The sequence below is a fragment of the Heptranchias perlo genome, chromosome 22 (genome assembly GCF_035084215.1).
Source record: "Heptranchias perlo isolate sHepPer1 chromosome 22, sHepPer1.hap1, whole genome shotgun sequence".
In the NCBI taxonomy this organism is placed as follows: domain Eukaryota; kingdom Metazoa; phylum Chordata; class Chondrichthyes; order Hexanchiformes; family Hexanchidae; genus Heptranchias; species Heptranchias perlo.
Window position 1 is genome coordinate 18,519,902 of NC_090346.1, and position 27,131 is coordinate 18,547,032.

Consider the following 27,131-nt stretch of genomic DNA (forward strand, 5'->3'; position numbering starts at 1 on the left):
CCATAAGTAAGTTTGAGGAGACACCTGGTGAGGACAGGATTCAGCTTGACTGTGATACCTGATTGATTAGCCTGCCAACACTCACTGCTTAGATTCACCGGTGATTAATAGCAAGTGGAATCAGGAGGAAGGAATTGATGGCACTTTTTCTTCACCAATTTTCCTCCCTCCTTTCCTGAAGCTAAGAGCAGTCAACATTTTTCATTTAAAATTTAGCAAAAGTTTATACCAAATAGTTTCTATGTTTCCTGTCCAGACTTTGTTTTCAATTTTCCCTTTGGCTTTGGGACGTGTTTGGCTACTCACGGAGCTGCAAGATGCTCATTAATGGGACGTGCTCAGGAATATGCTTCAGCATTAATTCCCTCCTCCACACTCAATATTCAAAGCCATATAAAGTTTTCACAATCTATATTTTCTCTTCCTCCCTCCCCTCCCCCCCCCCCCCCGGTTCCTTTTTTTGGCTGCGTAGCTCTCCAAAGTAATCTTCAGGCAGACAATCTCCTTCCAAGCCTTTGCAGCTGTGATTTGGCTGCTAACTGTTCAATGGGAGAATCCCAGGGTGACTGGCTAAAGATGTGTGCGTGGTCTGTCTGTGTGTGTGCGTTCTTGTGTCTTGTGTTCACACGCTTACTAGCAGGTAGAAGGTCGCTGCGGATTGTCATGGCATGTGACCACCATTGGGAATAAAGCAACAGCTGGCGCCTGTTAATCCCATCTGTGGGCTCGGGCAGCAGCTCATCAGCTTACGTGACTTGACATTAGCCTTGTCTGCTTCAACCTGCTTCAGGGCATGCTGCATGTTATGGATTTTTTTTCCATACTGGAATAGCCCTTAGTACTAAATTTCTTCTCAGCAATGTGAGCGATGGTCCTAAATTGATCAATAGCTGAGCTCAGAGTGGGGATTGTTTCTGGGGCTCTCTTGGCCTATACAGCTCAGTACTACTTCAGGTGACGCCTTTATTCACTAAGCCATCAGAGAATGTATGGTACTTTTCAATGAACGTTCAGCAATCTAACCAGAGTATTTTAAACCCCGAATATGTCACTGTTGTAGATAAAACCCATTAAACGTGTGAAGATTTTTCACATTTAAAGGTAAGTGTAATAAATAGAACATTACACACCTGGCAACTGGGTTATTTCACTTGTGAGAAAGATATTCACCTGCACTGCTCATGAATTGCATGAGTGTCACACCATTACCTGTGTGGCATCCTCTGTACTTCCTGATGTATTTACTTAGATTACATTAGGTGGAACCAGTTTTCAGGTTGTTGAGAGGTCACAATGTCCTTGTGAAGGACCCCATTACTGGAATGCAGGATGGGTTTTACACTGATGGGACTGTGGTTTCACAATAGTCTCAGGTCAAAGGAGCATCAGTGTAAAATGTTCAGATTGATTTACTATGGATACTATGGGAGAATGATACTGTATGAAATATTGGTGTAAACTGAGGAAAGAGGCTCTCTTCCTCCATCACTCAGGCACATCTCTTGGTAGCTTGATGAAGCAGTGGTATTGATGAGTTTTACCTGAATGTTCCTGCGCTGTACTGTTTTCCTTACTTAACTGAGAAGGATGTTGCAGCTGGAAGGTGTGGAGAAGTTAAGTGGATAACAAATGGTAAAATACAGGTTTTAAAAATAAAAAGTAATTGTTTTTGTCTCCTCAGGTTGGCTTAGGTCTTGGATACCTGGAGCTTCCTCAGATTAATTACAAACTGTCTGTGGAGCACAAAGTGAAGCCGAAGATTGATCTGGTGCCCGAACTGAGACTGGTACAGTGACACTCCTTTTATGTGTTTTGAATTCTGAATGGTACTGACTAGTAATGGATGAACCCTTTAGACCTAAGCTTGGTCAGTGTGTGAAATGAAACCCATTTAAAGGTCCAGTTTAATATTGGTATCCTGGCCTGTAGTGTCACCCTGTAGAGGCAAATTGAGAAAAATGACCTTTTCATTTCAGGTCCAGAGTCTCTTGGACACACGGTCCGTATATATTCTAGATTGCTGGTCAGATGTCTCCATCTGGATTGGACGCAAGTCTCCGCGATTGGTCAGAGCAGCGGCCCTGAAGCTGGGGCAGGAGCTGTGTGGCATGTTACACCGTCCCAAGCACGCTATCGTTATCCGAAACCTGGAGGGGACAGAGTGTCAGGTAGGAAACCTGATGGCTTTGGGTTACAATTGGGAATGTGCAGGAGAGAAATGGGCAGCCAGCTTAACGGTGTTTAAGTATAACCCATCCAAGTAGTAGTTAAGTGACAGCAAGCTTTGGTTTTAATAGTTTGTAGATTGTGGAAGATAAGGCTGAGGAGATAGGGTTAATTGTTTTGAGATCCTGGGAAAGAATGAGCTAGAGTAGGAGATGGTGCGATGAATCTTGATTCCAACACAGTGAGGGGGGGATAGAGGAATGTGTGTCAGTTAGCATAATTGATATAGCTGTGAGATATCTCACCAGAATCACTGTGTTCCCCCAATTCACAAGTCACATTCGCACCTGTACAAATAGCAGTGGGGAGAGGGCTAGGAAGCTGGTGGTACACATTCTGTTTGAGTGCCTTATTTGAGTTTAAAAAGAGTGGTCTTGTAGTTTTACTCATTAGATTAAAGGGAATTTTTTCTCTTATGCTTTGTGAGGTGCTATCTATTTTTGTTTGATGTTAAGACTATACCAAGAATTAGTGTCCTTAAGAAGCTCCCAGTTGGGGATTGCTATTGCTGATGTGCAGAGTCCCTACAGGATGTAGCAACTGCTGCTTCATAGCTGGGTATACTGTATGAGTTAGGACATTGCAGCTAGGGTAACGTGCAAGCTGTTCACTGTGCCCAGTTGGTAACCTGTTAATGTGCACTTGTTCTTGATCCAATTATGTTCATTGTTCGCTAACAAACTTGTGGTCCATTATTTGTAACTAGGTGTTTAAGTCTAAATTCCGAAACTGGGATGATGTCCTGAAGGTGGATTATACAAGAAATGCGGAGACTGTGCTGAAGAAAGAAGGTCTCATGGGTAAAGTGAAGAAGGACGCAGAGAAGAGAGACCAGATTAAAGCAGATCTGACTGCCCTCTTCCTGCCACGACAGCCACCAATGCCACTCTCTGAGGTAGATGGTTGTGATTACACTTAGAGCCATGGGAGGGAGTAATCTCCATTGATGAGTTTGGGTTGGGAAACAGATTTGTTAAAAGAGGCCTGACTGCGGGGGCCCATCAAGTAACCATTGCTAGGCTGCACCTTCGGGAATGGCGCAGTCATTCTTATTACCTGTTCTGCTTCCTTCTGGAATGAGTTCCCAAATACAACAATAGGATATTTGTCAAGGGTGAATTGTGGATATAAGGATTGAGTATACAAGATTCCTGTGTGATTCAAACATTATCTCGATCAGTGGTCTGTAGCCTGATTGGCTGCAATGTGGTGCTTCCCCAGCCCCCCAGCTTTCTGTTTCTCTTTCACATACCGTTCCTTAGCTGTGACAATGGACATGCAACTTTTTCTCATGCCTTAGTCAATGCCTTGTATCATTAGGCTGCTGAGTAGTGTATGAGAATGCCCTGAGAATGAATTGCCACTGCTTGATTTTTAATTCTTTATATTTTATTTTCTAAGTGGTAAGCTAGGAACTGTGGAGGAGCAGAGATTTAGGGGTCCCTGTACAGAAATCCCTAAAAGCTAGTGGACAGGTACAAAATTAATTTAAAAGACTAATCTCAAGGGGGTTGGAATACAAGAGGGGGGAAGTTATGCTACAGTTGTATAAAGCTCGAGTTAGACTGTAGCTGGAGATACTGTGTTCAGTTCTGGCCACCGCACCTGAGGAAGGATATGTTGGCCTTGAATGGGATGCAGTGCAAGTTCATCAAAATGATACTGGGGTTAAATTATGAGAACAGGTTGCGTAGACTAGGCTTGTATTCCTAAGTGTAAAAGATGAATGGATGGTCTAATTGAGGTGTTTAAGGTGATTAAAGGACTTGATAGGGTAGATAGAGAGAAACTATTTCCTCTGGTCGGGGAGTCCAGAACAAATTCGAATTTAGGCCGTTCAGGGGTGATGTTGTGAAGCACTTCTTCACACAAAGGATAGTGAAAACCTGGAACTCTCTCTCCCCAAAAAAGCTATTGAGACTGGAGGTCAACTGAAAATTTCAAAACTGAGATCGATAGATTTTTGTGAGGCGGGTAAATGGAGTTGAATTACAGATCAGTCATAATCTTATTGAATGGTGGAACAGGCTGGAGGGGCTGAATGACATACTCCTGTTCCTATGTTCATTCTGTGGAGTGGATCTGTCTCCTGTTAGTTCTGGCGGTAGAGTTTTGGAGGCGTCCAGCTTTCTAAAAATTATTTGCTCATGAATGAATTTTAAAAAATAGAATCATAGAATAATTACAGCACAGAAGGAGGCCATTCGGCCCAACGAGCTTGTGCCAGCTCTCTAACAGCAATCCAATTAGTCCCATTCCCCCACTCTTTTCCCCATAGGCCTGCAAATTTTTTCCCTTAAAGATATTTATCCAGTTCCTTTTTGAAAGCCACGATTGAATGTGCATCCACCACCCTTTCAGGCAGTGCATTTCAGATCATAACTACTCGCTCCATAAAAAAGTTTTTCCTCATGTCGCCTTTGCTTCTTTTGCAAATCACTTTAAATCTGTGTCCTCTGGTTCTCGACCCTTCCTTCAGTGGGAACAGTTTCTCTTTATTCATCGAAACCTGTCATGATTTTGAACACTTCTATCAAATCTCCTCTTAACCTTCTCTGCTCTAAGGAGAACAACCCCAGCTTCTCCAGTCTATTCACGTAACTGAAGTCCCTCATCCCTGGAACCGTTTTAGTAAATCTTTTCTGCACCCTCTCTAAAGCCTTCACATCCTTCCTAAAGTGCAGTGCCCAGAATTGGACACAATACTCCAGTTGTGGCTGAACCAGTGTTTTATAAAGGTTCAACATAACTTCCTTGCTTTTGTACTCTATACCTCTATTTATAAAGCCCAGGATCCCATTTTTTTTTTTTTAAAACCGCTTTCTCAACCAATTCTGCCACCTTCAAAGATTTGTGTACATATAACCCTAGGTCTCCCTGTTCCTGCACCCCCTTTAGAATTGTACCATTTAATTTATATTGCCTTTCCTCATTCTTCCTGCCAAAATGTATCACTTCGCACTTCTCTGCGTTAAATTTCATCTGCCATGTGACCACTCATTCCACCAGCAAGTCTATGTCCTCCTCACTGTTTACTACACTTCAAGTTTTGAAATTGTGCCCTGTGCACCCAAGTCCAAGTCATTTATATAAAAAGTCATTTATATAAAAAAAAGCAGTGGTCCTAGTACTGACCCCTGGGGAACGCCACTCCTCCTTCCTTCAACTGTTCACCATTACTCTCTGCTTCCTGTCACTTAGCCAATTTTGTATTCACGCTGCAACTGCCCCTTTTATTCCATGGGCTTCGTTGTTGCTAACAAGCCTATTATGTGGCACTTTATCAGACACCTTTTGAAAGTCCATAACCACATTGCCCTCATCAATCCTCTCTGTCACCCTGTCAAAAAAACTCAAACAAGTTAGTTAAACATGATTTGCCTTTAACAGATCCATGCTGGCTTTCCTTTATTAATCCACACTTGTCCAAGTAACTGTTAATTTTGTCCCAGATTAACGTTTCTAAAAGCTTCCCCGAGGTTAAACTGACTGACCTGTGGTTGCCGGATTTATCCTTGCGCCCTTTTTTGAACAAGGATGTAATATTTGCAATGCTCCAGTCCTCTGACACTACTCCTGTATCTAAGGAGGATTGGAAGATTATGGCCAGCACCTCCGCAATTTCCACCTGTACTTCCCTCAGCAACCTAGCATCCTATCCAGACCTGGTGACATATCTACTTTGAGTACAGCCAGCCTTTCTAGTACCTCCTCTTTATCAATTTTCACCCCATGCAGTATCTCAACTACCTCCCATTTTACTGTGACTTTGGCAGCATCTTCTTAGTAAAGACTGATGCAAAATACTCATTTAGTACCTTAGCCCATGCCCTCTGCCTCCAGGCATAGATCTCCTTTTTGGTCCCTAGTCGGCCCCACCCCTCCTCTTAATACCTGCTTATGCACATATAGAGTGTGTTAACCCTTCATACCTTTCTCGCTGTGTTTGTTGGTGCTAATGGTATGCAGCCGGTTTAGCAAGCAGTTGAGTTTTGGTTTTCTATCTTCAGGCTGAGCAGTTGATGGAGGAGTGGAATGAGGACCTGGATGGAATGGAAGGCTTTGTGCTGGAAGGAAAGAAATTTGCGCGCCTCCCCGAAGAAGATTTTGGTCATTTTTACACGCAAGACTGTTATGTCTTTCTTTGCAGGTAACTAGTTAATGGTGAAGTTCTATATTGGCCTAGATAACTGCAAGTACAACACCATGCTTATATGAACGAGTGTGGTTGGTAAGAATTTATTTAAGTCTCTGACACACAAACTGCAAGTGAAAAGCTTGAATAGTTTATGAATGTCCCCTGAACTACTCAATTGAATTGCCACCTGCACCTCGCTCATGTTCTCCTGAAGCTTATTTCCCAGTTCTGTCCTCTTCATCAGTTGAGATCAGCTGCATCCACGAGGAACTTCCCAAACTCAATTCATTTATGATTGTTATAGAGAGAGGAGGCCATGATTCCAGATCCCCTCCCTGCCATGCCTCCACCCTCGGCACCCTGCCCTATCAGTTTGTAATAAGTACCATTCTCATTTAGCCTTCCTTGGCTTTTGTTTGGTTCAGGTACTGGGTTCCAGTGGAGTATGAAGACGATCACAAAGAAAAAGAGAAGATGGAAGAGGATGGAGATGATGAAGAAAAACAGCAGGAGGAAGACTTCCAGTGCGTGGTGTATTTCTGGCAGGGCCGAGAGGCTTCCAACATGGGCTGGCTAACTTTCACCTTCAGCCTGCAGAAGAAATTTGAGAGCCTTTTCCCTGGCAAGCTAGAGGTAAATATCCATTCGTTCTCAACACTAAATTGTATATAATAAAAGCTTTCATTTTTGGGGATATGTGTGGTTTTTCCTCACCTATAGTTTGCTCCCCTCCCCTCGTCTCTTGAAGGCACTGACTCTTGGGACATAAGGGGTAATAATCCTTGCTCTTGCAGTGGCAAGCTGTGCTTTTTTCCCCATTCTCAGGATGTGGGCATCACTTGCAAGGCTGGCCATTGTTGCCCATCCCTAGTTGCCCTGAGAAGGTGGTGGTGAGCCATCTTCTTGAACCGCTACAGTTCGTGTGGTGAAGGTTCTCGCACAGTGCTGTTAGGTAGAGAGTTCCAGGATTTTGACCCAGTGACGATGAAGGAACGGTGATATATGTCCAGGTTGGGATGATGTGTGACTTGGAAGGGAACTTGGAGGTGATCGTGTTCCCATGTACTTGCTGCCTTTGTCCTTCTAGATAATGGAGGTTGTGGATTTCGGTGGTGCTGTGTAAGAAGCCTCGGCTAGTTGCTGCTGTGCATCTTGTAGCTAGCATACGATGCAGCCACATTGCGCCGGTGGTGGAGGGAGTGGATGTTTAAGGTGGTGGATGGACTGCCAATCAAACAGACTACTCTGTCCTGGATGGTGTCAAGCTTTTTGTGTTGTTACAGCTGCATCCATCCAGGTAAGTGCAGAGTATTCCATCACACTCCTGACTTGTGTCTTGTAAGTGGTGGAGAGGCTTTGGGGAGTCAGGAGGTGAGCCACTCGCTGCAGAATACCTAGCTTCTGATCTGCTCTAGTTGTCATGGCATTTGTGACTGATCCAGTTGAATTTCTGGTCAGTGGTGACCCCCCAGGATGTTGGTGGTGGGGGACTTGCTGACAGTAATGCTGTTGAAAGTCAAGAGGAGGTGGTTAGGCTCCTTTTGATGGAGATGGTCATTACCTGGCACTTAAGTAGCAAGTAACATTCGTGCCACATATCAGCCCAAGCCTGGATGTTGCCCAGGTCTTGGTTCATGGGCATATAGACTGTTTCATTATCTGAAGAATTGCGATTGGAGTGAAACACTGCTATCATCAGTGAACTGCCCTACTCCTGACCTTATGATGGAGGAAAGGTCATTGATGAAGCAGTTGAAGATAGTTGGGCCTGGGACTCAGCCCCAGGATATTGCTGCAGGAGTTCCTCAGGGCAGAGATGATTGGCCTCCAACAACCACAACCATCTTCCTTTGTGCCAGCTATGATTGCAGCCACCGGAGAGTTTTCTCCCTAATCCCCACAGGCTTCAGAAGTGGGGCTGTTTACTGATGATTGCAGTGTTCAGTAACATTCGCAATTCCTTAGATAATGAAGTAGTCTATGCCCGCATACATCAAGACCTCTAACACCTAGAAGGACAAGTGTAAACAATTTTACAACACCAAGTTATAGTCCAGCAATTTTATTTTAAATTCACAAGCTTTCGGAGATTTTCTCCTTCCTCAGGCAAATGTTTCAAGAGCTCCTTGAAGCCTACGCTTCAAGGAGCTCTTCAAGGGCAGTAGGCGTGTGGGAACACTATTACCTTTGGTCACATACCATCCTGACTTGGACATATATCGCCGTTCCTTCATTGTCACTGGATCAAAATCCTGGAGCTCCCTCCCTAACAGGTCTGTGGAAACATCTTCAACTCATGGACTACAGTGGTTCAAGAAGGTGGCTCACCACCACCTTCTCCAGGGCAAGTAGGGATGGGCAAGAAAGATGGCCTTGGCAGCGACGCTCATATCCTAAGATTGAATAATTTTTAAAAATTAGGTTACGGATTGTTGTGGTATACAATTCTGCTGCTGCTGATGACCCACAGCGCCTCAGATGCCAAGATTTAAATTGCTGGATGTGTTCTTAGTCGATCCCACTTAGAATAGTGGTAGTATCACACGACATGCTGGAGGGTGTCTTTAGTGTGAAGATGGAACTTGGTCTTCACAGACCCTTTCCCCAAACCCATAGACAAGTTGGGTTATGCTGAGGGGAGATGTTGGAGACCAGAGCAAGGGAAGGATCATCTCTTGGGTGATGAACTTTTTCTTTCAAGGAGAAAGCTGATGTCATTAATTTAACTTATTTCACTTTCATCATTGCAATTTCAGGACAGTGATCGACTGTAAGATTACCTGTGGTAAGATAGCATTCATTTGACTTCAGCGTAGGTATCATGCTGACCCTCCGTCCCTATTACAGGATCTCGTGGGAAGGAGGGGTCAGGTCTTACCCTAGATATGTTGCTGGTGACACTGCGCTGGTACATAGTGGCATGGGGCCAGCAATGTCTGCTTGGAAATGAAAGGGAGGAAATAAATGGTGAATCAATTTCTGTGATTCCATCTCTTTGTGTCAGGTGGTGCGGATGACCCAGCAGCAAGAGAACCTGAAGTTTCTTTCTCACTTCAAAAGGAAATTCATTATTCACAAGGGAAAGAAAAGGTCCCCAGAGAATGGCCTGCAGCCCAGCCTCTATCACATCCGCACGAACGGCAGTGCCCTCTGTTCCAGGTGAGGCCTTGCAGATCTGACTTTTTAATATATTTTGTCCCTTTCCCCTTGTTATTTCTCCACACTGTGCACCGACTCTGCTCGAGAGGGTGGGTGGCCAACCTCTTCCCAGATTATCTCGTAAATTGTTCTCTGGATGTGGGTGATGTTGGCGAGGCCGCATTTATTGCCCATCCCTAGTTGCCCTGAGGAGGTGGTGGTGGGCCTTCTCCTTGAACCACTACCGTCCGTGTGGTGAAGGGGCTCCCATGATTGTATTAGGTGGAGTGTTCCAGGATATTGACTCAGTGATGATGAAGGAACAGTGATCTATGTCCAAGTCAGGATGATGTGACTTGGAGGGAGGTGCTGGTGAAGTGACCTTGGTGAGTTGCTGCAGGGCATCCTGTAGACCGTATACACTGCAGGCACAGTGTGCCGGTGATGGAGGGGGTGGATACCGAGACCAGTGGCAGGGGCACCAATCAAGCAGAATGTTCTGTTGTGGATGGTGTCGAGCTTCTTAAATGTTGTTGCTGCTGCACCCATCCAAGTGAATAGAGACTATTCCATCACACGTCTGACTTGAGCCTTGTAGATGATGGAGAGGCTTTGAGGGGTCAGGAGATGAGCCACTTGTTGCAGAATGCCCAGCCTCTGCCCTGCTCTTGTAGCTACAGTTAAGCTTCTATTGTTTAATCTTGCAATATCAAAATTATTAATTCTTCAGTGCCGATGTGGTCCTGCATCAGCTACATGGAACATCTGGTCTGTCATGATACCCAGCATGCAGGGGGCTGGGGGGAGAAACATGGTGGGGTGTGAGGGGAGAGAAGCAGAAGCAAACTATAGTCAAGAAAGGAGGGAGAGAGAAAACAGGAAACTACAGGCCAGTTAGCCAGACATCAGTCATCGGGAAAATGCAAGAATCCATTATTAAGGAAGTGGTAACAGGGCACTTAGATCATCATAATATGATTAGGCAGAGTCAACGTGGTTTTATGAAAGGGAAATTGTGTTTGACAAATTTATTAGTTTTTTAAGGATGTAACTAGCAGGGTAGATATGGGGAACCAGTGGATGTAGTATATTTCGATTTTCAAAAGGCATTCGATAAGGTGCCACATAAAAGATTGTTACATAAGATTAGGGCTCATGGGGTGGGGGTAACATATATTGGCATGGATGGATTGGTTAATGGACAGAAAACAGAGAGTAGGGATAAGTACTTGAAAGTAAAACATTTGCAGGTCTACGTGACTAGCTGGATTGCTCTTGCATAGAGCCGGCGCGGACTAGATGCGCTGAATGCCTCCTTCTGTGCTGTAACCTTTCTACGATTCTATTTTGAGGATGTAACTGGTAGAATAGATAAGGGAGAACCAGCAGATGTGGTTATTTAGATTTTCAGAAGGCCTTTGATAAAGTCCCACATAAGAGGCTAGTGTGCAAAATTAAAGCACATGGAATTGGTGGTAATATACTCTCATGGATTGAAAATTGGTTAACAGACAGGAAACAGAGAGTAGGAATAAATGGGTCTTTTTCGGGCTGGCAGGCAGTGACTAGTAGGTACCGCAGGGATCAGTGCTTGGGCCTCACCTATTCACAATTTAGATCAATGATTTGGATGAGGGAACCAAATGTAATATTTCCAAGTTTGCTGACGACACAAAACTAGGTGGGATCGTGAGTTGTGAGGAGGATGCAAAGAGGCTTCAGGGCAATTTAGACAAGTTGGGTGAGTGGGCAAATACATGGCAGATGCAGTATAATGTGGATAAATGTGAAGCTATCCAATTTGAAAGGAAAAACAGAAAGGCAGAGTATTATTTAAATTATAATAGATTGGGAAATGTTGATGTACAAAGGGACCTGGGTGTCCTTGTACACCAATCAGTGAAAGCAAACACGCAGATGCAGGTGCAGCAAGCAGTTAGGAAGGCAATTGGTATGTTGGCCTTCATTGCAAGAGGATTTGAGTACAGGAGCAAGGATGTCTTATTGCAGTTATACAGGGCCTTGGTGAGACCACACCTGGAGTATTGTGTGCAGTTTTGGTCTCCTTACCTAAGAAAGGATATACTTGCCATAGAGGGAGTGCAGTGAAGGTTCACCAGACTGATTCCTGGAATGGCAGGACTGTCGTATGAGGAGAGATTGGGTCGACTTGGCCTGTATTCACTCGAGTTTAGAAGAATGAGAGGGGATCTCATTGAAACATATAAAATTCTGACAGGGCTAGACAGACTGGATGCAGGGAGGATGTTTCCGCTGGCTGGGGGGGTCCATAACAAGGGGTCACAGTCTCAGGATGCGGGGTAGGACATTTAGGATCGAGATGAGGAAAAATTTCTTCACTCAGAGGGTGGTGAACCTGTGACATTCTCTACCACAGAAGGCTGTGGAGGCCAAGTCACTGAATATATTTAAGAAAGAGCTAGATAGATTGCTAGACACAAAAGGCATTAAAGGGTATGGGGAGAGAGTGGGAATATGATAGTGAGGAAGAGGATCAACCATGATCATATTGAATGGCGGAGCAGGCTTGAAGGACCGAATGGCCTACTCCCGCTCCTTTTTTCTATGTTTCTATGATAAACGGATCACTTTCAGGTTGACAGGCTGCAACTAGTGGGGTACCGCAAGGATCAGTGCTTAGGCCTCAGCTATTTACAATCTATATTAATGATTTAGATGAAGGGACCGAGTGTAATGTATCCAAGTTTGCTGATGATACAAAGCTAGGTGGGAAAGTAAGCTGTAAGGAGGACACAGAGTCTGTGAAGGGATATAGACAGGTTAAGCGAGTGGGCAAGAAGGTGGAAGATGGAGTATAATGTGGAGAATTGTGTGGTTATTCACTTTGGTAGGAAGAATAGAAAAACAGAATATTTTTTAAATGGTGAGAAACTATTAAATGTTGGTGTTCAGAGAGATTTGGATGTCCTCGTACAAGAAACACAAAAAGTTAGCACGCAGGTACAGCATGCGATTGGGAAAGCAAATGGCATGTTGGCCTTTATTGCAAAGGTAGGAGTACAAGAGTAAGGAAGTCTTACTACAATTGTACAGGGCTTTGTTGAGACCTCACCTGCAGTACTGCGTACAGTTTTGGTCTCCTTATCTAAGGAAGGATATACTCGCCTTAGAGGCGGTGCAACGAAGGTTCACTAATTGATTCCTGGGATGAGAGGATTGTCCTATGAGGAGAGATTGAGTAGAATGGGCCTATACTCTCTGGAGTTTAGAAGATTGAGAGGTGATCTCATTGAAACATAGAAGATTCTGAGGGTGCTTGACAGGGTAGATGCTGAGAGGTTGTTTGGTTGGAGAGTCTAGAACTAGAGGGCATAGTCTCAGGATAAGGGGTTGGTCATTTAAGACTGAGATGGGGAGGAATTTCTTCACTCAGAGGGTTGTGAATCTTTGGAATTCTCTACCCTAGAGGGCCGAGGATACTCAGTCGTTGAGTACGTTCAAGGCTGAGATTGATAGATTTTTGGACTCTAGGGGAATCACGGGTTATGGGGATTCTGCAGGAAAGTGGAGTTGAGGTCGAAGATCAGACATGATCTGATTGAATGGCGGATCAGGCTCAAGGGGCCGTACGGTCTACTCCTGCTTCTATTTCCTGCGTTCTTATGTTCAAACGCTACAGTACGTATTGTTTCTCAGGAAAGGGTTGGCTGTTACTGTGATCCAGTTCCATTGGTTCTGGTAGATCTCCAGTATGGAAGCCAACTGTCTATTATTCATGTGTGAGTCTGGACGTGCTGATCTCAGTGGACATCACACCAAGCCCAACCCATCCTCCCTCAGCATCCAACAACCAGTGGTCACTGGATAGCAGGGAGCTCTGGCCATATTCTCTCTTTCCCCTCCACTCCAAGCCCTTTATATGCTAAGGTTGATTGTAACCCTCATCGTTGCTCTGAGATCAGCTAACTTAGCACAGACCAGAATTCAATCCTAGACTTTGTAGTTTAGTGGCACAGGCATTTACAGAACTCTAGATTTCTAATTCCTTTTGTCCCCATGTCTTCCCTTCCCCTACCCCCAAACTGGTACTTGGGTAAGCATGTTAACACAATACACTGCATCCAATGAAGTAATTAAGTGAAATGTTGCTCACTTAGGTATAAGAATTAAGATAATTACGAGTAAGTTGCAGCCCAGTCCTTTACCTACTTGGAGTATCCAACCCGCGGATCGCCAGTCTCAGACTAACCTCGGTTGAGTGGTGATTGTCCGTTCTTGGCTGGCTCATTAGGTGAAGTGATGGCTCAGGGTTGTTTCTATCTCTGACACTGGGTTTTAACCCCTATTGCTGTTCTGCTGTACTCTGTCTTTGAACAGTGGGTTTAATATGCATGTATCTGTAGGAGTGGTTCAGTGTATTAAGAGCCCAGCGTGGGTGCCACAAAGTGCTGGAATCTAGGATTGATTCTGGAGTTCGTTCAAATGTTAGACCTCACTGAGGATATGTTTTATGGAGTCCAGAAGCACTGATCTCCCCAACCACTCCCAAGCACAAGAAGGTGTGAGGGCAGTCCGTTACAGAGTAGTATTGGCAAAGGTGCCGGGAGCAGGTTGTGCACCTGCCCGCTCTGCTGTGTTTATACTTTGGTGGTAATGCTCAAACGAGGATGATGGGGAGAGATTAATTTCTTGTTTTTTTTTAAATGAACTTTTATTTGTCTCTAGGTGTATCCAGACCAGCACGGATTCCAGTATGTTGAACTCTGAGTTTTGCTACATCCTTAAGGTAATGCTTGATTATCAACAAACTAAAGTTGTTATATTGGGTTAAGTGCGGTGTTCGTGCTGCTGGGCCTGTAATTGAGTCTTACCCAGTGCTGGCTACAACACTGCAAGATTGCTGGATATGCAAGGATTGGTGAGCAGCAAGTCTCAATTATAAAAAAAGAACCCTTGAGCAAATACCAAAGGACAGATGGCAGATACACTTCAGTGTAGGTAAGTGTAAAATAGTTACATGGAAGCAAGGAATCAACAGAGGGAGCAAGTGTCAAGTGGAATAGTAGGGCAGGGTGCAGATCAGTGAATCTATGAAACAGTCAGCCCAATGTTAAGCAGCAGTAAAAATGGTTGTGTTGGAAGAGGGATAGAGTACAAATCCAAAGAGGCTGTATTCAGTGGTCAGATTCTGGCTGGAGTACTGGTTAACTAATCATATCAAAGATATTCTTACTGTTAAGAGAAGGCAGAAGATTTTATCTAGATTGTATTAGAATTTAAACTAGGGAACAGTTAAGGAAGCTCCAGTCTATGGCTGAGTTAGCTGATCTCAGCTGTGTTATGGTTGGAGCGCTACAATTGTCCTCCATCTTTAAGCTGCGGAGTGGAAATTGGTCTGGATTCCTGCTCCTGATCATTTCCCGGTGATCCCTGCTGGAAAGTGCATGTGAGTAGCACTCATTGTCAAGGGTCAGGTGAAGAATTCGTCTATGTACCAGTTTGTTTGCCTGCTCTCTATCTGTGCTGTTCCCTCAGGTGCCTTTTGAGAGTATTGATAACCAAGGTATTGTCTATACCTGGGTTGGACGCGCAGCAGACCCAGATGAGGCCAAGCTTGCTGAAGATATCATGAATAATATGTTTGATGAAACGTACAGCAAACAGGTAATTGATTCTTCAGACTTTTAAAACCAGGGGTTGGAAAAAATCTTGAATTACTCATCATTTCTAGTAAAAGTTACTGTTCGTTGAAGATGAAACCAAAGGGGATTTTTCTCTGCATACTTTTTGTTTCCTTGTGCCTGTGGAAGTACAAGTGTGTAACTTGTTCCCATTCCTTCATCATGCTTTTCTCCTTAGCTGGGTGGGTGACAGCCTGGGGAGGACCTTTCCTTCGTGTTCTCCTCACCCCCATCTCTCTCCCTGGTACTTCCCTTAAGGCAGTGAGGCTGAGCTCAGCCTGTGAACCATTGCAGGCACAAACTGATGTCCTGCCCCCCGGCACACAAGCATGCTGATTCTCGGGCAGGCACTGCAGTTCCCCATGATGGCTCAGTTGGTGAATGTATACAGACTGGGAGAACTCTAGGTTCAGCCTCTAGTGTGCTGAGATAGGTGGCTACTGTGCTAACCCTGGGCTATGGAGGGGGAAAATCAGGGGTGCCTATTGCAAAGTGGGTGTCCCACTTGTCGAATAACCTGCTGGAGCTCATACATGAAGAATGACCACGTGGATGAGATACTAGTTTGTGCCATGGAACAAGCCGCAGGAAGAGGATGAGGGGAGAAGATTGTAGTGGGGAAAAATGAAAGGAGCTCTTTACACTGGTGTCTGTGATGGCCAATTTTATTATCATGTTGAACCATTAGTTGGAGGCTGTGTGGAAGCAGAAGTTTTTGTACAGAATGCTCTTTTTAAGTTCCACTCCAGGGATATGAGGTGCTGCTCACTGCTCCTGTTTGTAGGGAAGTTGTATATGTTTCTGCTCCTAGAGTGCCTCCAACCAGCCCTTCTAACAGTATAAATACTGTGACCAGGACATTGAGACACCTCAGTGACCATGCACATATGATCTCCATTTATAACATTTGAGATTGCAGGGTGTGACAAAAATGAAGCATTTTTGTTTGATGCATTAGGTTTGGCTTCTTTCTGTCAAGTTACAGTACACACAGGGTTAAAATGAGATTTGCTTACAGTCTGGTTCAGGTCAGAGCAGAAATGCCGTATTGTTCAGGAAGCCTTCATATTTTTTGTGTTTAGTGGGGCCATTGTTCCTGAATAGGAGCATGTGTCACAGGCAGTCCAAAGTGTTTTGGGACCAATCGATCTGTTTCCCAGAAAGGGAAAGTAGTTTATCGCCTGTGCCATGGTCTAATAGTGTTTGTTCTTCTACCTTTCTGATGTCGCGAACTAACGCACGATGTAACCAGTAGCTGAAATGTATCGTCATGGGTTCTCTAATCCCTGGGCTCCCTGCAGTTACCTTGATATTGGGCCAGCAGGACGCAATCTGGATCATTGGGAACGGGCCAGTGATAACTCAACGTGAGCAAAATATATTTAATGTAAATGGTAGAGGCAGAAACCCTCATCGCATTTAAAGGGTGCTTGGATATGCACTTGAGGTGCAGTACCCTACAAGGCTATGGACCAAGAGCTGGAAAATGGGATTAGGCAGGGTAGCTCTTTTTCAGCTGGCACAGACACAATGGGCCGAATGGCCTCCGTCTGTGCTGTAAATTTCTGTGATTCTATTTCTATGATTTCTATATTCAGTACAATATTCTTCTATAAACTGTGCCGTGGTAAATTTTACAATTTAGCGTTTGATGCCCTGAGCTGGGAATCAAGAATTCGGGCACCGAGATGACCGCACCCAATTCACGATTTTCTGTACCTGAGTTCCCAAAATCTACTGCTGTCCTAGGAAGGTCTGCATTGGGAGCAGTAAATCGGATCATTGACTTGCAGTGCTATTGGAAGCTGTGCGCAAGTTAATCTCCTATCTGCTTTTATTTTAGGTGATAAATGAGGGGGAGGAGCCTGAAAACTTCTTCTGGGTTGGAATAGGTGGAGAGAAGCAATATGATGAAGATGCAGAGTACATGAAGCACTCCAGACTTTTTAGGTACGTGGGCAGAGATGGAACTTGTTTGAAATCCTGTCTGGCTATGTGTTTCCTTTGGTAGTCTCAAGCCACCCGAGTGACTCTGGGCATTGTGCCTTGTGGTGTGGTGCTGAGTTGTACAAATCCAGTACAATCCCCAGTCTGTGCTGAGTTAGCTGGTCTCTGGCCTTGGTGAGAGATGTTTTCATTGAATGCAGCTTGTGTTATTAGTGGTTTGATTAGTGCCTTGAACTTGATGTGGGTACCTGCAGGGAACAGTTACTGAAGGGATGTATCATTTATCCTACTGTTCTTTCTTTAAGGTGTTCCAACGAGAAAGGTTATTTCTCTGTGTCGGAGAAGTGCTCTGATTTCTGTCAGGATGACCTTGCAGATGATGATATCATGTTACTTGACAATGGAAAAGAGGTTGGTGCACATGGAACGATAAAGCTATAAAATGTAAACCAGGGCCATGGCACTAAACACTGGGACACTGACACCCTGAGCCTAGGAGCTGGTGAGGGTTTAAGCTATGCTATCCGGGCAGGCGCACACAGATGTGGAGTGTTGGTGCTCCAGAGCGAGGGATGGAAGCTCTGAAATAGTCACCCTGGCTACTCTTGGGCACCTCCCAGGGGCTGCCCACACAGCAACAATGGAAGAGATCTGCAGGCAGGCTACATATAAAATGATAGATCACCAAATGCATGTGAAGTAGCAGATACTGGAGGGCATTGTATGGCTGTAAGTTGGTGACACGCAGCTGGTAACATCACAGTCTGCAAGGATGTGGCTCTGGTGGTTTATCAATTTATTCAAACTCAGAAATCGAATGAATCCCACCTGTTAGTGTGTATAAACTTTAAACATTTTAAGAACCTGAGCAGAGTTGTAAAGCCACTGTGTAAATGGGCTACACAGACCCAGAGGGTCTATGGTTTGTGCTGAGTTAGTTGAAACCAGCTGAGTTGGTGATAGAGTTCCTATACTAGACATCAGTGCACTGGAGGTAAAAAGTCAGCTACGATTCATGCTCTTCATTACTATTTAAAGACCCTATAGGAAAGTGTGAGTGAGATCAGGATCTGGCTTGGCGATGGTTCTCCACCCCCATGGTTGAATACGCTACAAATGCTGACTGTTTAGGGTCACATGAAAAATTGCACGTGGTGGATGCCCATTACCTGTGGACCCATACCCCAGCATTAGTCAGGACCGTACCCCAATATTATTCTACGTCTTCAGGTCAGAATGGGAAAAAACTGAAAATAAATGAAAATGTAAAATCCTGCTGTTTATCTAGTTACCACTTACTTCCTTAATTATCATTTAAAATGATTCTTCTGCTTTTTCAGGTTTATATGTGGGTTGGAACGCAGACCAGTCAGGTGGAGATCAAACTGAGCTTGAAAGCTTGCCAGGTAAACTTTAAACTTGTTCTTAATAAAACAATTAGGGAAAATAATCTGCTGTGCATTAACACAACCAACTGGATTTTCTTCAGCCAGGGTTACTGGTCTCACTTCTGTCACCCCAGCCAGAAAGTGTGTGGATGTTGTATTAGGACATGATGTGTCTTGATTGTGATGCCTTCCTAGGTTGAAGAGCCTGCTAATGCTCACTGTCTAGGTTCACACATAGGAATAGGAGGCCATTCAACCCCTCGAGCCTGCTCCACCATTCAATTAGATCATGGCTGATCAGCACCTCAACTCCATTTACCCGCCTTTGCTCCATACTCCTCGATACCCTTACCCAACAAAAATCTATCTCTGTCTTCAAAGCTCCAATTGACCCAGCATTCATAGCCTTTTGGGGAAGAGTTCCAGATTTCTACCACCCTTTGTGTGAAGAAATGCTTCCTGATTTCACTCCTGAATGGCCCAGCTCTAATTTTAAGGTTATGCCTCCTTGTCCTGGACTCCCCTACCAGAGGAAATAGCGTATCTGTAACTACCCTATTGAATCCTATACTCAAGGGAATACAAGCCAAGTTTATGCAACCTGTCCTCATAATTTAACTAGTGCTGTAGATAGGGCTTTAAACTTAAAAGGGTGGGGGGAAGCGGTCAGGGGAGGAGAAATTTAGAAATCTAATGAGAGAAGTTAAGACAATAGAACAGTGTTGTGATTTGGGTAAAGATAAGCAGAGTGTGGCTGGCAGGAATAGAGCGTTTACCCATAATAGTGCATCAACAAATAATGTCAAAGCAGGAAAAAATGGTAAATAGTCAAAATGAAAGGCTCTTTATCTCAATGCATGGAGCATTTGTAACAAGATAGATGAATTAATTGCACAACTAGAGATAAATGGGTTTGACCAAGGTTGGGAACTAAATATTCTAGGATACATGACATTTAGAAAAGACAGGCAGAATGGAAAAGGAGGGGGTGTAACCCTAATAATAAAGGATGACACAAGGATAGTGGTGAGAGGATCTTGCTTGGAAGATCAGGAAGTAGAATCAGTATGGGTGGAAATAAGAAATAACAAGGGGTAGAAATTTATTAGTTTTTTGAAGATGTAACTAACCAGTGGATTTAGTATATTTAGATCTTCAAAAGGCATTCGATAAGGTGCCACATAAAAGGTTGTTACCCCCAACCCCATGAGCCCTTACCTTGTATAATATATTAGCACGGATAGAGGATTGGTTAAAGGACAGAAAGCAGAGAGTAGGGATAAACGGGTCATTCTCAGGTTGGCAGGCAGTAACTAGTGGGGGGCCGGGGCCTCAGCTATTTACAATCTATATTAATGACTTGGATGAAGGGACTGAGTGTCATGTATCCAAGTTTTCTGATGATACAAAGCCAGGTGGGAAAGTAAGCTGTGAGGAGGACACAAAGTGTCTGCAAAGGCAAATAGACAGATTAAGTGAGTGGACAAAAAGGTGGCAGATGGAGTATAATGTGGGGAAATGAGGTTATTCACTTTGGTAGGAAGAATAGAAAAACAGAATATTTTTTAAATGGCGGGAAATTATTAAATGTTGGTGTTCAGAGAGACTTGGGTGTCCTCATAGCAGAGACACAAAAAGTTAGAATGCAGGGACAATTAGGAAAGCAAATGGCATGTTGGTCTGAATCATAGAAAGGTTACAGCACGGAAGGAGGCCAGTTGGTCCATCGAGTCCGCGCCAGCTCTATGTAAGGGCAATCCAGCTAGTCCCACTTCCCCGCAAGGGGGTTGGAGTACCAGAATAAGGAAGACTTACTTCAGTTGTACAGGGCTTTGGTGAGACCTCAGCTGGAGTACTGCATCCAGTTTTGGCAGTGCAGTGAAGGTTCACTAGATTAATTCCTGGGATGACAGGGTTGTGCTATGAGGAGAGATTGAGTAAAATGGGCCTGTACTCTCGAGTTTGGAAGGATGAGAGGTGATCTCATTGAAACATAGAAGATTATGAGGGGGCTTGAGAGGGTAAATGCTGAGATTGTTTCCCCTGGTTACAGTTTTAGAACGAGGGGGCATAGTTGCAGAATAAGGGGTCGGCCATTGAAGACTGAGATGAGGAGGAATTTCTTCATTCAGGGTTGTGAGTCTTTGGAATTCTCTACCCCAGAGGGCTGTGTCTGCTGAGTCGTTAAGTATATTCAAGGCTGAGATGGATAGATTTTTGGACTCCAGGGGAATCAAGGGATCGGGCAGGAAAGTGGAGTTGACGTCGAAGATAGCCATGATCTGAGGGGCTGTATGGCCTATTTCTTACGTTCTTAACTCATGTAGCCCTAGTATCATTCTAGTGAATCTGGACTGCACCCCCTCCAAGGCCAATATATCCTTCCTGAGGTGTGCTGACCAGAATGAAACAAAGTGCACCAGCTGAGGTCTGACCAAGACTTTGTATAATTGAGGATTCTTCCCCTATTCCAGCTGCCTTGAAACAGCAGTTGCTGGTTTTTTTTTCTTAATAGTTGCTTTACTAAGATAAGAGTGCAACTTTGTGCACAGCAAGTCAAAGTTTCATTTTAGGGTAAACTGCCATCTGCTTGTGAATGGCACATCAGTATTACACAGTATTTGGACTGGACAGCAGTCTGCTTGTTTAAGAATGCAGTTATCTTTCTTTGTGTGTACGTACCTGCCCACTACCCCCCCCCCCCCCAAAGCCCTCAGCTCACAGGTGTAGAACAGGATGGGGTGGGGGGAAACGGCTGCATTTGTTGCTTGTGCACCTGTCCATCACCCTCCCGCTCACATGTGCAAACTGGCCCCTTGGGTAATGTATCGGGGAGCACCCTGTATCAACCAAAAAGTGTCAGGCTTAATCAAACTGAATTGGTTCTCATGAAAGGTTAACTCTGTTTCTCCCTCCACAGCTGCTGTCTGATGTGCTGAGTGTTTCCAGCATCCACAATATTTTGCTTTTGTTCAATCAAACAATGTTTTACAGCTGAGCTTTTTTTGCTTTTAGGTTTATATCCAACACATGAGAGCCAAAGACAGCGAACACCCACGCAAACTACGGCTGGTACGGAAAGGGAACGAGCCCCATAATTTTACACGCTGCTTCCATGCCTGGGGTCCCTTCAGAAAACCACTGGCGTAGGACAGGCACAGTCACCATTGTTTGTTTCCAACCCCCCAGCTTTATATAAAAATAGGATGAGCTCTCTTGCCACGGTTTGTCTCCAAAGAAGCTTTTTAAAACAACTGTTTGGAAATAATTTGCCTTTAGAAAGTCGAGCAGTCAGTCGGTACTGCAGTGAAGGCTTGCTGACCAGCCTGAGGTTAGTTATAACTGAGGTAGTACGGTTATCATCTGTTCTTGGGGCAGTGGTGAGGAAGTGAAGAAAGCATGTGACTGCAGGATCAGTAGAGCTGGTGCATTTCATAATTAAATTATTAACTTCCTATACCACCTTGCAGTCCTGCTTTATGCTGCATGAATGGGCCAACATTCCTCCCTCAACCAACCCCACCCAAAACATTAACTGGTCATTCATGTTTGCTGTTAGTGGAACCTTGCTGAGCCAGCTCTGCATACCTAATCATGGCTGCATGTTAGGTAAGGTAATGTGTTAGTTTAAATGCTTTGGGAGGTTTTGAAGGGGGTGCTGTGATTATAAATATAAGTCCTTTTTCTCAGCCAGGTAGCAGGGACTCTGTAGGCAGGGAAGAGAAATCCACTTCATTATCCAAAAACTCTAGGCAGGTTTAGGTAATGCCATTTTCTAGGGGGGGGGGAGAAAGAGAGGAGAATTGGTGCCAAAATTAACATGCATTTGAAGCTAGGTAATGCTTTAAAGAGTCTTCAACAGCAGAACAAAGTTTCAGAAAATGTCTTAAAACTTAATCCCTGTGCAATCATATTAAGCCTGAGCTTATTGTCATTGTGATACTTGTTACATATGTTTTTATATAGTTATAAACTAAGGAAATGCACTGTACTGTTGAATGTTTGAGATGAAATGTGGGCATTTTGACCTGTATGATATGTTGATTGTGACACACTGATAAAATGGGCGTTGATAATCAAACATAATGGAAAGGTAGTTAAAGTGGTTTCTTGAAAAAGTGTAAAATTATTTAATTCCTGCAAACATAAACAAACAATGAACTCCTAACCTGTACCTATTGGCATAAAGAACATGGCTGGTAATGTTCTAATTTCTTGCCACTTGCTCTATAAATCACCTTAAGGGAGCAGCCAGATCAAGCCACGAGGCAGAGAGAGAAATTGGGATAATTTCCACACAAAGGCAGGGTATGATGTACATCTCTCCTTCCGGACTTACTTCAGTGTCAGCAGGACTTAACAGGAAACAGACTCAAAAGCTGTAGATTTAAGCCACACCAAGCCTCCAGTGCCCCTCATTACTGAGAGTGTTGTGTTGACAGGTGTTCTTCAGGAAAGTTGTTCAAACACTAAAGCAATAGGGTTGGTATTCTGAAAGGATGAGATCAAGTGGACTGAGGGCTTTCTGCATCCTATCAGTTGAAGACCAATATCCTTCCCCTCCCCCAACCTATTCTGCTCCAGTGAAAAAGGATCCGAGTTAACAGGCAACACTAAATGCTTTATTACTGTTAAAAGTAAAATCCATTAGATAATGCAAATGTAACAACTTTTCTGCAACAGAACACATTCTACAAGAAAATGTTACTGTAAACAGCACAAATCATAAAAAAATTACTGAAGGTTTCACAGGGTCTGTGTGGTTTCAATATCAAAATAACCTCCAATCTTTTAAAGTAAAGGATTGATGGAGAGACGGAAACAAATACTGACTCATGTGGGAAGCACAATGAACAATCCTGTGAACAGAACCCTGTAGAAATTGCAACAAAAAAAATCCTTTGACAACAAAGGAGGCACTATTTACAAACATATCGTACCATTCTGCTCAGACAGTTATAGTCCGACACTAGAAATATTTACAGGGACGCAGGTGAGTGAGAAATAAAAAAATCACACCATGCAGTACCCCTCTATCACCACTAGATATCTCTAGCAGACAATAGTGACATCTATTGGAAGCACATAGGTACTGCACCATCTAATAACCAGGGGGAATAACACTTGAGAATTGGCAGATAACACTGAAACATGATTAGACAATTTAAGATTTTCAAACTTGAATAAATCTAGATCCCTTCTTCCAACAGACTAGTTTTTGTTCAGAATACCATAGCTTGCTGCACCATATAGAAAAGGTTCAGAGACAAGAGAACTGGCAGCTCAAACATTTGCAATTTCATCACAAGATCAACAGCAGAACCCAGGAAGATTAATTCCACATTTTGGGGAGTGGGGGGGGGGGGGGGAAAGAGAGAGCAGTGCTTGCGAACTGTCACAGACAGGTGGGCGAACATAACCTCCTGAAATTTAACTGTTGAAAACTGTGCAGTAGAATTATTAAAAACAAGGCAGCTGCCATCTATACAAAATTGGCTTTTATAGAATGCATGTAAACTGCCGTGAAGTGAGGCACCCCTGCCGCAAGCCCAGTTTCTTACATGCAAGTGATTTATACTAGACTTTAAGGGACATAATTTTACACAATCTCATTTCAAAAAGTGGTTAAAACATAGAATCCACAATTAAACTTGTACAGAGTTAGGACAGCAACAATATACTGAGAGCCAGACAGCATAGAATAGGTTCCAACTTCAACTCCATTCAGTGCCTGACCTTAGTCATGTAACATGACTAAGGAGAAGCTGATCACAGCCCAGGCAACTCCCCATAGTGGGAACAGAATCCGAGAAATGCCTGCCCTGGGCTGCTTCAGAGAGGCAATAGTACATATTACGCAACTGGTCACAGGAGGGGGCAAACACAGTTCAGCGGAGAGCTGCCTGCATTAAAAATCCCAACATGCACCCAATACACCACGTGTGTGTGTGTGTGTGTGTGTGTGTGTGTGTGTCTGTCTGTCTGTCTCTCAGAGATATAGAAATGTGGATCTTCCATTCAAAATGATAGTGCTCCTTCAACATCCAATCAGCTATAAACCACAATTGTAGTGGGACATTTTTAAAAGCCACCCATTTTGAAAAGAACTTTGACTCTCACTGAATTGCACAAGGCTCCTATTATTTTCACTTCATTAAGACTAGTGTATAAAACTACAGAGAAGAAAGCAGGAAGCAGTCACAAAAAAGTTCTTTGAAATGTAATCAAAAACAGCTGGAGATTTTTTCCCCTTCTTATAGTCTGGGAACAAAATGAGAATGATGCCATCATTTAAAACCGGAAAAACAGTTTGTGGGAAAAACTAACGTACAAAGTGGAGATGATCAAATGTTTCCTGGATTTTTTTTTCCCCCACTCAGGTGTAAAGCAAAGCTAGAAAATAGTTCTAAAATACTAACGGTGGTTCTCACTCATATGAAAGGCAGTTTTATAAAGTTACTTGTTTAGTGTTGTAAGAGGCTGTATAAGGGTGAAGGCAGGCAGGAGGCAGCTGGTGTGGTTCAGACAAGTGTCCTTTTTTTAAAAAAAGTTTGTCTTTTGGCACTGAAGATATGACAATCCAGACCTCCGTCTATATCAATGGCTGTAATCCCAGTGTAAAGCTTGGGCAAAAGCCAACCGATCACATTATAAAGGTCACAAGGTGTCTGCGGCTCAATCTCTTTCCGCTAACATTCCCTGAAAAAAGTGAAAGAAATTCCAAATTATAAAGTTAGAAAAATTATTTCATTCCATTGCAACAGATGGTTTGAATCAAATGCTCCACTTTCCTTCACCTCTCCTAACTCCAAACCAGTAACTCCCTAATTTTCTCAGCCCCTCTAATTTTGCTCTTGGTCTGTACCAAACAGGCCACTAGAGGACACCAAGGGACAACAAACCACTCATTTCCTTTTGATACCAACAAGAAACACCAGGAAATGCAAGGCCTAAATTGGTACGTGCAGGCTTCAAAATACTACTGCATCCCTTTGGGTCTTCTTTTGCCATAAGGCCACTCCACAATAAGAACATTAGAAGAATTGTCATCTCCTCCAGCCATTCTCATGTGTCTCGGTAGCACTGGAAACAGTGTACAGCTCGCCCATGTTTCTCAAGGAGGCAGAGACTCGTGCCTTGCATGGTTCTGTTGATGCTAGTAGTTCAAGTCCCCAGTGGCCACTCATTGGCCAGCAATCTATTTAATAGGGGTTGGGACAAGATCACAGTCGACCCCAATATGATCCTCATTCAACACACACAAACATGCACTTTGCAGCAGGAGTAACAGGAACTCAGGGCAATTTTCCCTGTGCACCATCAAGGAGCACAGAGCTTAATCGCAGCATCCCACTGGTGTCTCAACTGATGGGGTATTGAACCTGGGACCTGCCTGGTCTGCATGACTGAGCAGCGATACACCTTCCAACAGCCAAAAGAACAGCTGCTCACTGGCTTTCTTGCCAAGTAGGTGACACAGAGTCCGAATGCAAAAAGAAGAGGTTCTTTACACTTCCCCGTATTCCAGGGTTTATTACTTTTGAAGTCAATTTTTTTGGGGGGTATAGGGTGAAGTCTAAAGTAGATTTTGGGGATACAAAGCTACCAAGTCAGGCTCATCAGACAGCAAGCACTGAAAATACAGTTCTTGTGGCACAGTCTCAGTAGAGGAAGATATAGTTGAGATACTGGATGGGCTAAAAATTGATAAAGATGTACTTGAAAGGTTGGCTGTACTTAAAGTAGATAAATCACCCAGTCTGGAGGGGATGCATCCTAGGTTGCTGAGGGAAGCAAGGGTGGAAATTGCGGAGGTACTGGCCATAATCTTCCAAACATCCGTAGATATGGGGTTGGTGCCAGAGGACTGGAGAATTGCAAATTCTTGTTCAAAAAAGGGTGTAAGGATAAACCCAGCAACTATAGGCCAGTCAGTTTAACCTCAGTGGTGGGGAAACTTTTAGAAACGATAATCTGGGATAGAATTAACAGTCACTTGGACAAGTGTGGATGCATTAGGGAAAGCAGCACGGATTTGTTAAAGGCAAATAGTGTTTAACTAACTTGATAGAATTTTTTGATGATGTAACAGAGAGTAGAAGATGAGGGTGATGCAGTTGATGTGTATATGGACTTTCAAAAAGGCGTTTGATAAAGTGCCACACAGTAGGCTTATCAAGATTGCAGCCCATGGAATAAAAAGGGTCAGTAGCAATATGGATACAAAATTGGCTAAGGGACAGGAAACAGAGCAGTGGTGAACGGTTGTTTTTTGGACTGGAGGGAGGTATACAGTGGTCCCCAGGGTCAGTGCTGGGACCACTGCTTTTCTTGATCTATATTAATGACTTGAACTTGGGCATACAGGGCAAAATTTCAAAATTTGCAGATGACACAAAACTTGGAAGGGTAGTAAACAGTGAGGAAGATAGTGATAGACTTCAAGAGGATATAGACAGGCTGGTGGATTGGGCAGACATGTGGCAGATGAAATTTAACACAGAAAAATGCAAAGTGAGACATTTCGGTAGGAAGAATGAGGAGAGGCAATATAAACTCGAGGGCACAATTCTAAATGGGGTACAGGAACAGAGATCTGGGGGTATATGTGCACAAATCGTTGAATGTGGC

At 43.8% G+C, this 27,131-nt stretch overlaps 2 protein-coding genes across 3 annotated transcripts in view; one reads left to right on the forward strand and one right to left on the reverse strand.

The window, feature by feature from the left end:
• flii (FLII actin remodeling protein) overlaps positions 1-22,586 on the forward strand; it is a 68,473-nt gene extending 45,887 nt beyond the window's left edge. The window contains exons 19-30 of the mRNA XM_068003089.1: positions 1,682-1,786; positions 1,977-2,168; positions 2,933-3,121; positions 6,237-6,376; positions 6,790-6,997; positions 9,369-9,523; positions 14,210-14,270; positions 15,020-15,148; positions 17,009-17,115; positions 17,418-17,523; positions 18,453-18,518; positions 21,516-22,586. Coding sequence (XP_067859190.1) covers positions 1,682-1,786; positions 1,977-2,168; positions 2,933-3,121; positions 6,237-6,376; positions 6,790-6,997; positions 9,369-9,523; positions 14,210-14,270; positions 15,020-15,148; positions 17,009-17,115; positions 17,418-17,523; positions 18,453-18,518; positions 21,516-21,650 — 1,593 coding nt within the window. The 3' untranslated portion in view covers positions 21,651-22,586. The remainder of the gene's footprint in view (positions 1-1,681; positions 1,787-1,976; positions 2,169-2,932; positions 3,122-6,236; positions 6,377-6,789; positions 6,998-9,368; positions 9,524-14,209; positions 14,271-15,019; positions 15,149-17,008; positions 17,116-17,417; positions 17,524-18,452; positions 18,519-21,515) is intronic.
• Positions 22,587-23,100: 514 nt separating this feature from the next.
• llgl1 (LLGL scribble cell polarity complex component 1) overlaps positions 23,101-27,131 on the reverse strand; it is a 116,532-nt gene continuing 112,501 nt past the window's right edge. For both annotated transcript variants that reach the window (XM_068003091.1, XM_068003090.1), the window contains exon 23: positions 23,101-25,199. In XM_068003091.1, the coding sequence (XP_067859192.1) occupies positions 25,190-25,199 (10 nt within the window). In that variant the 3' untranslated portion in view covers positions 23,101-25,189. The remainder of the gene's footprint in view (positions 25,200-27,131) is intronic.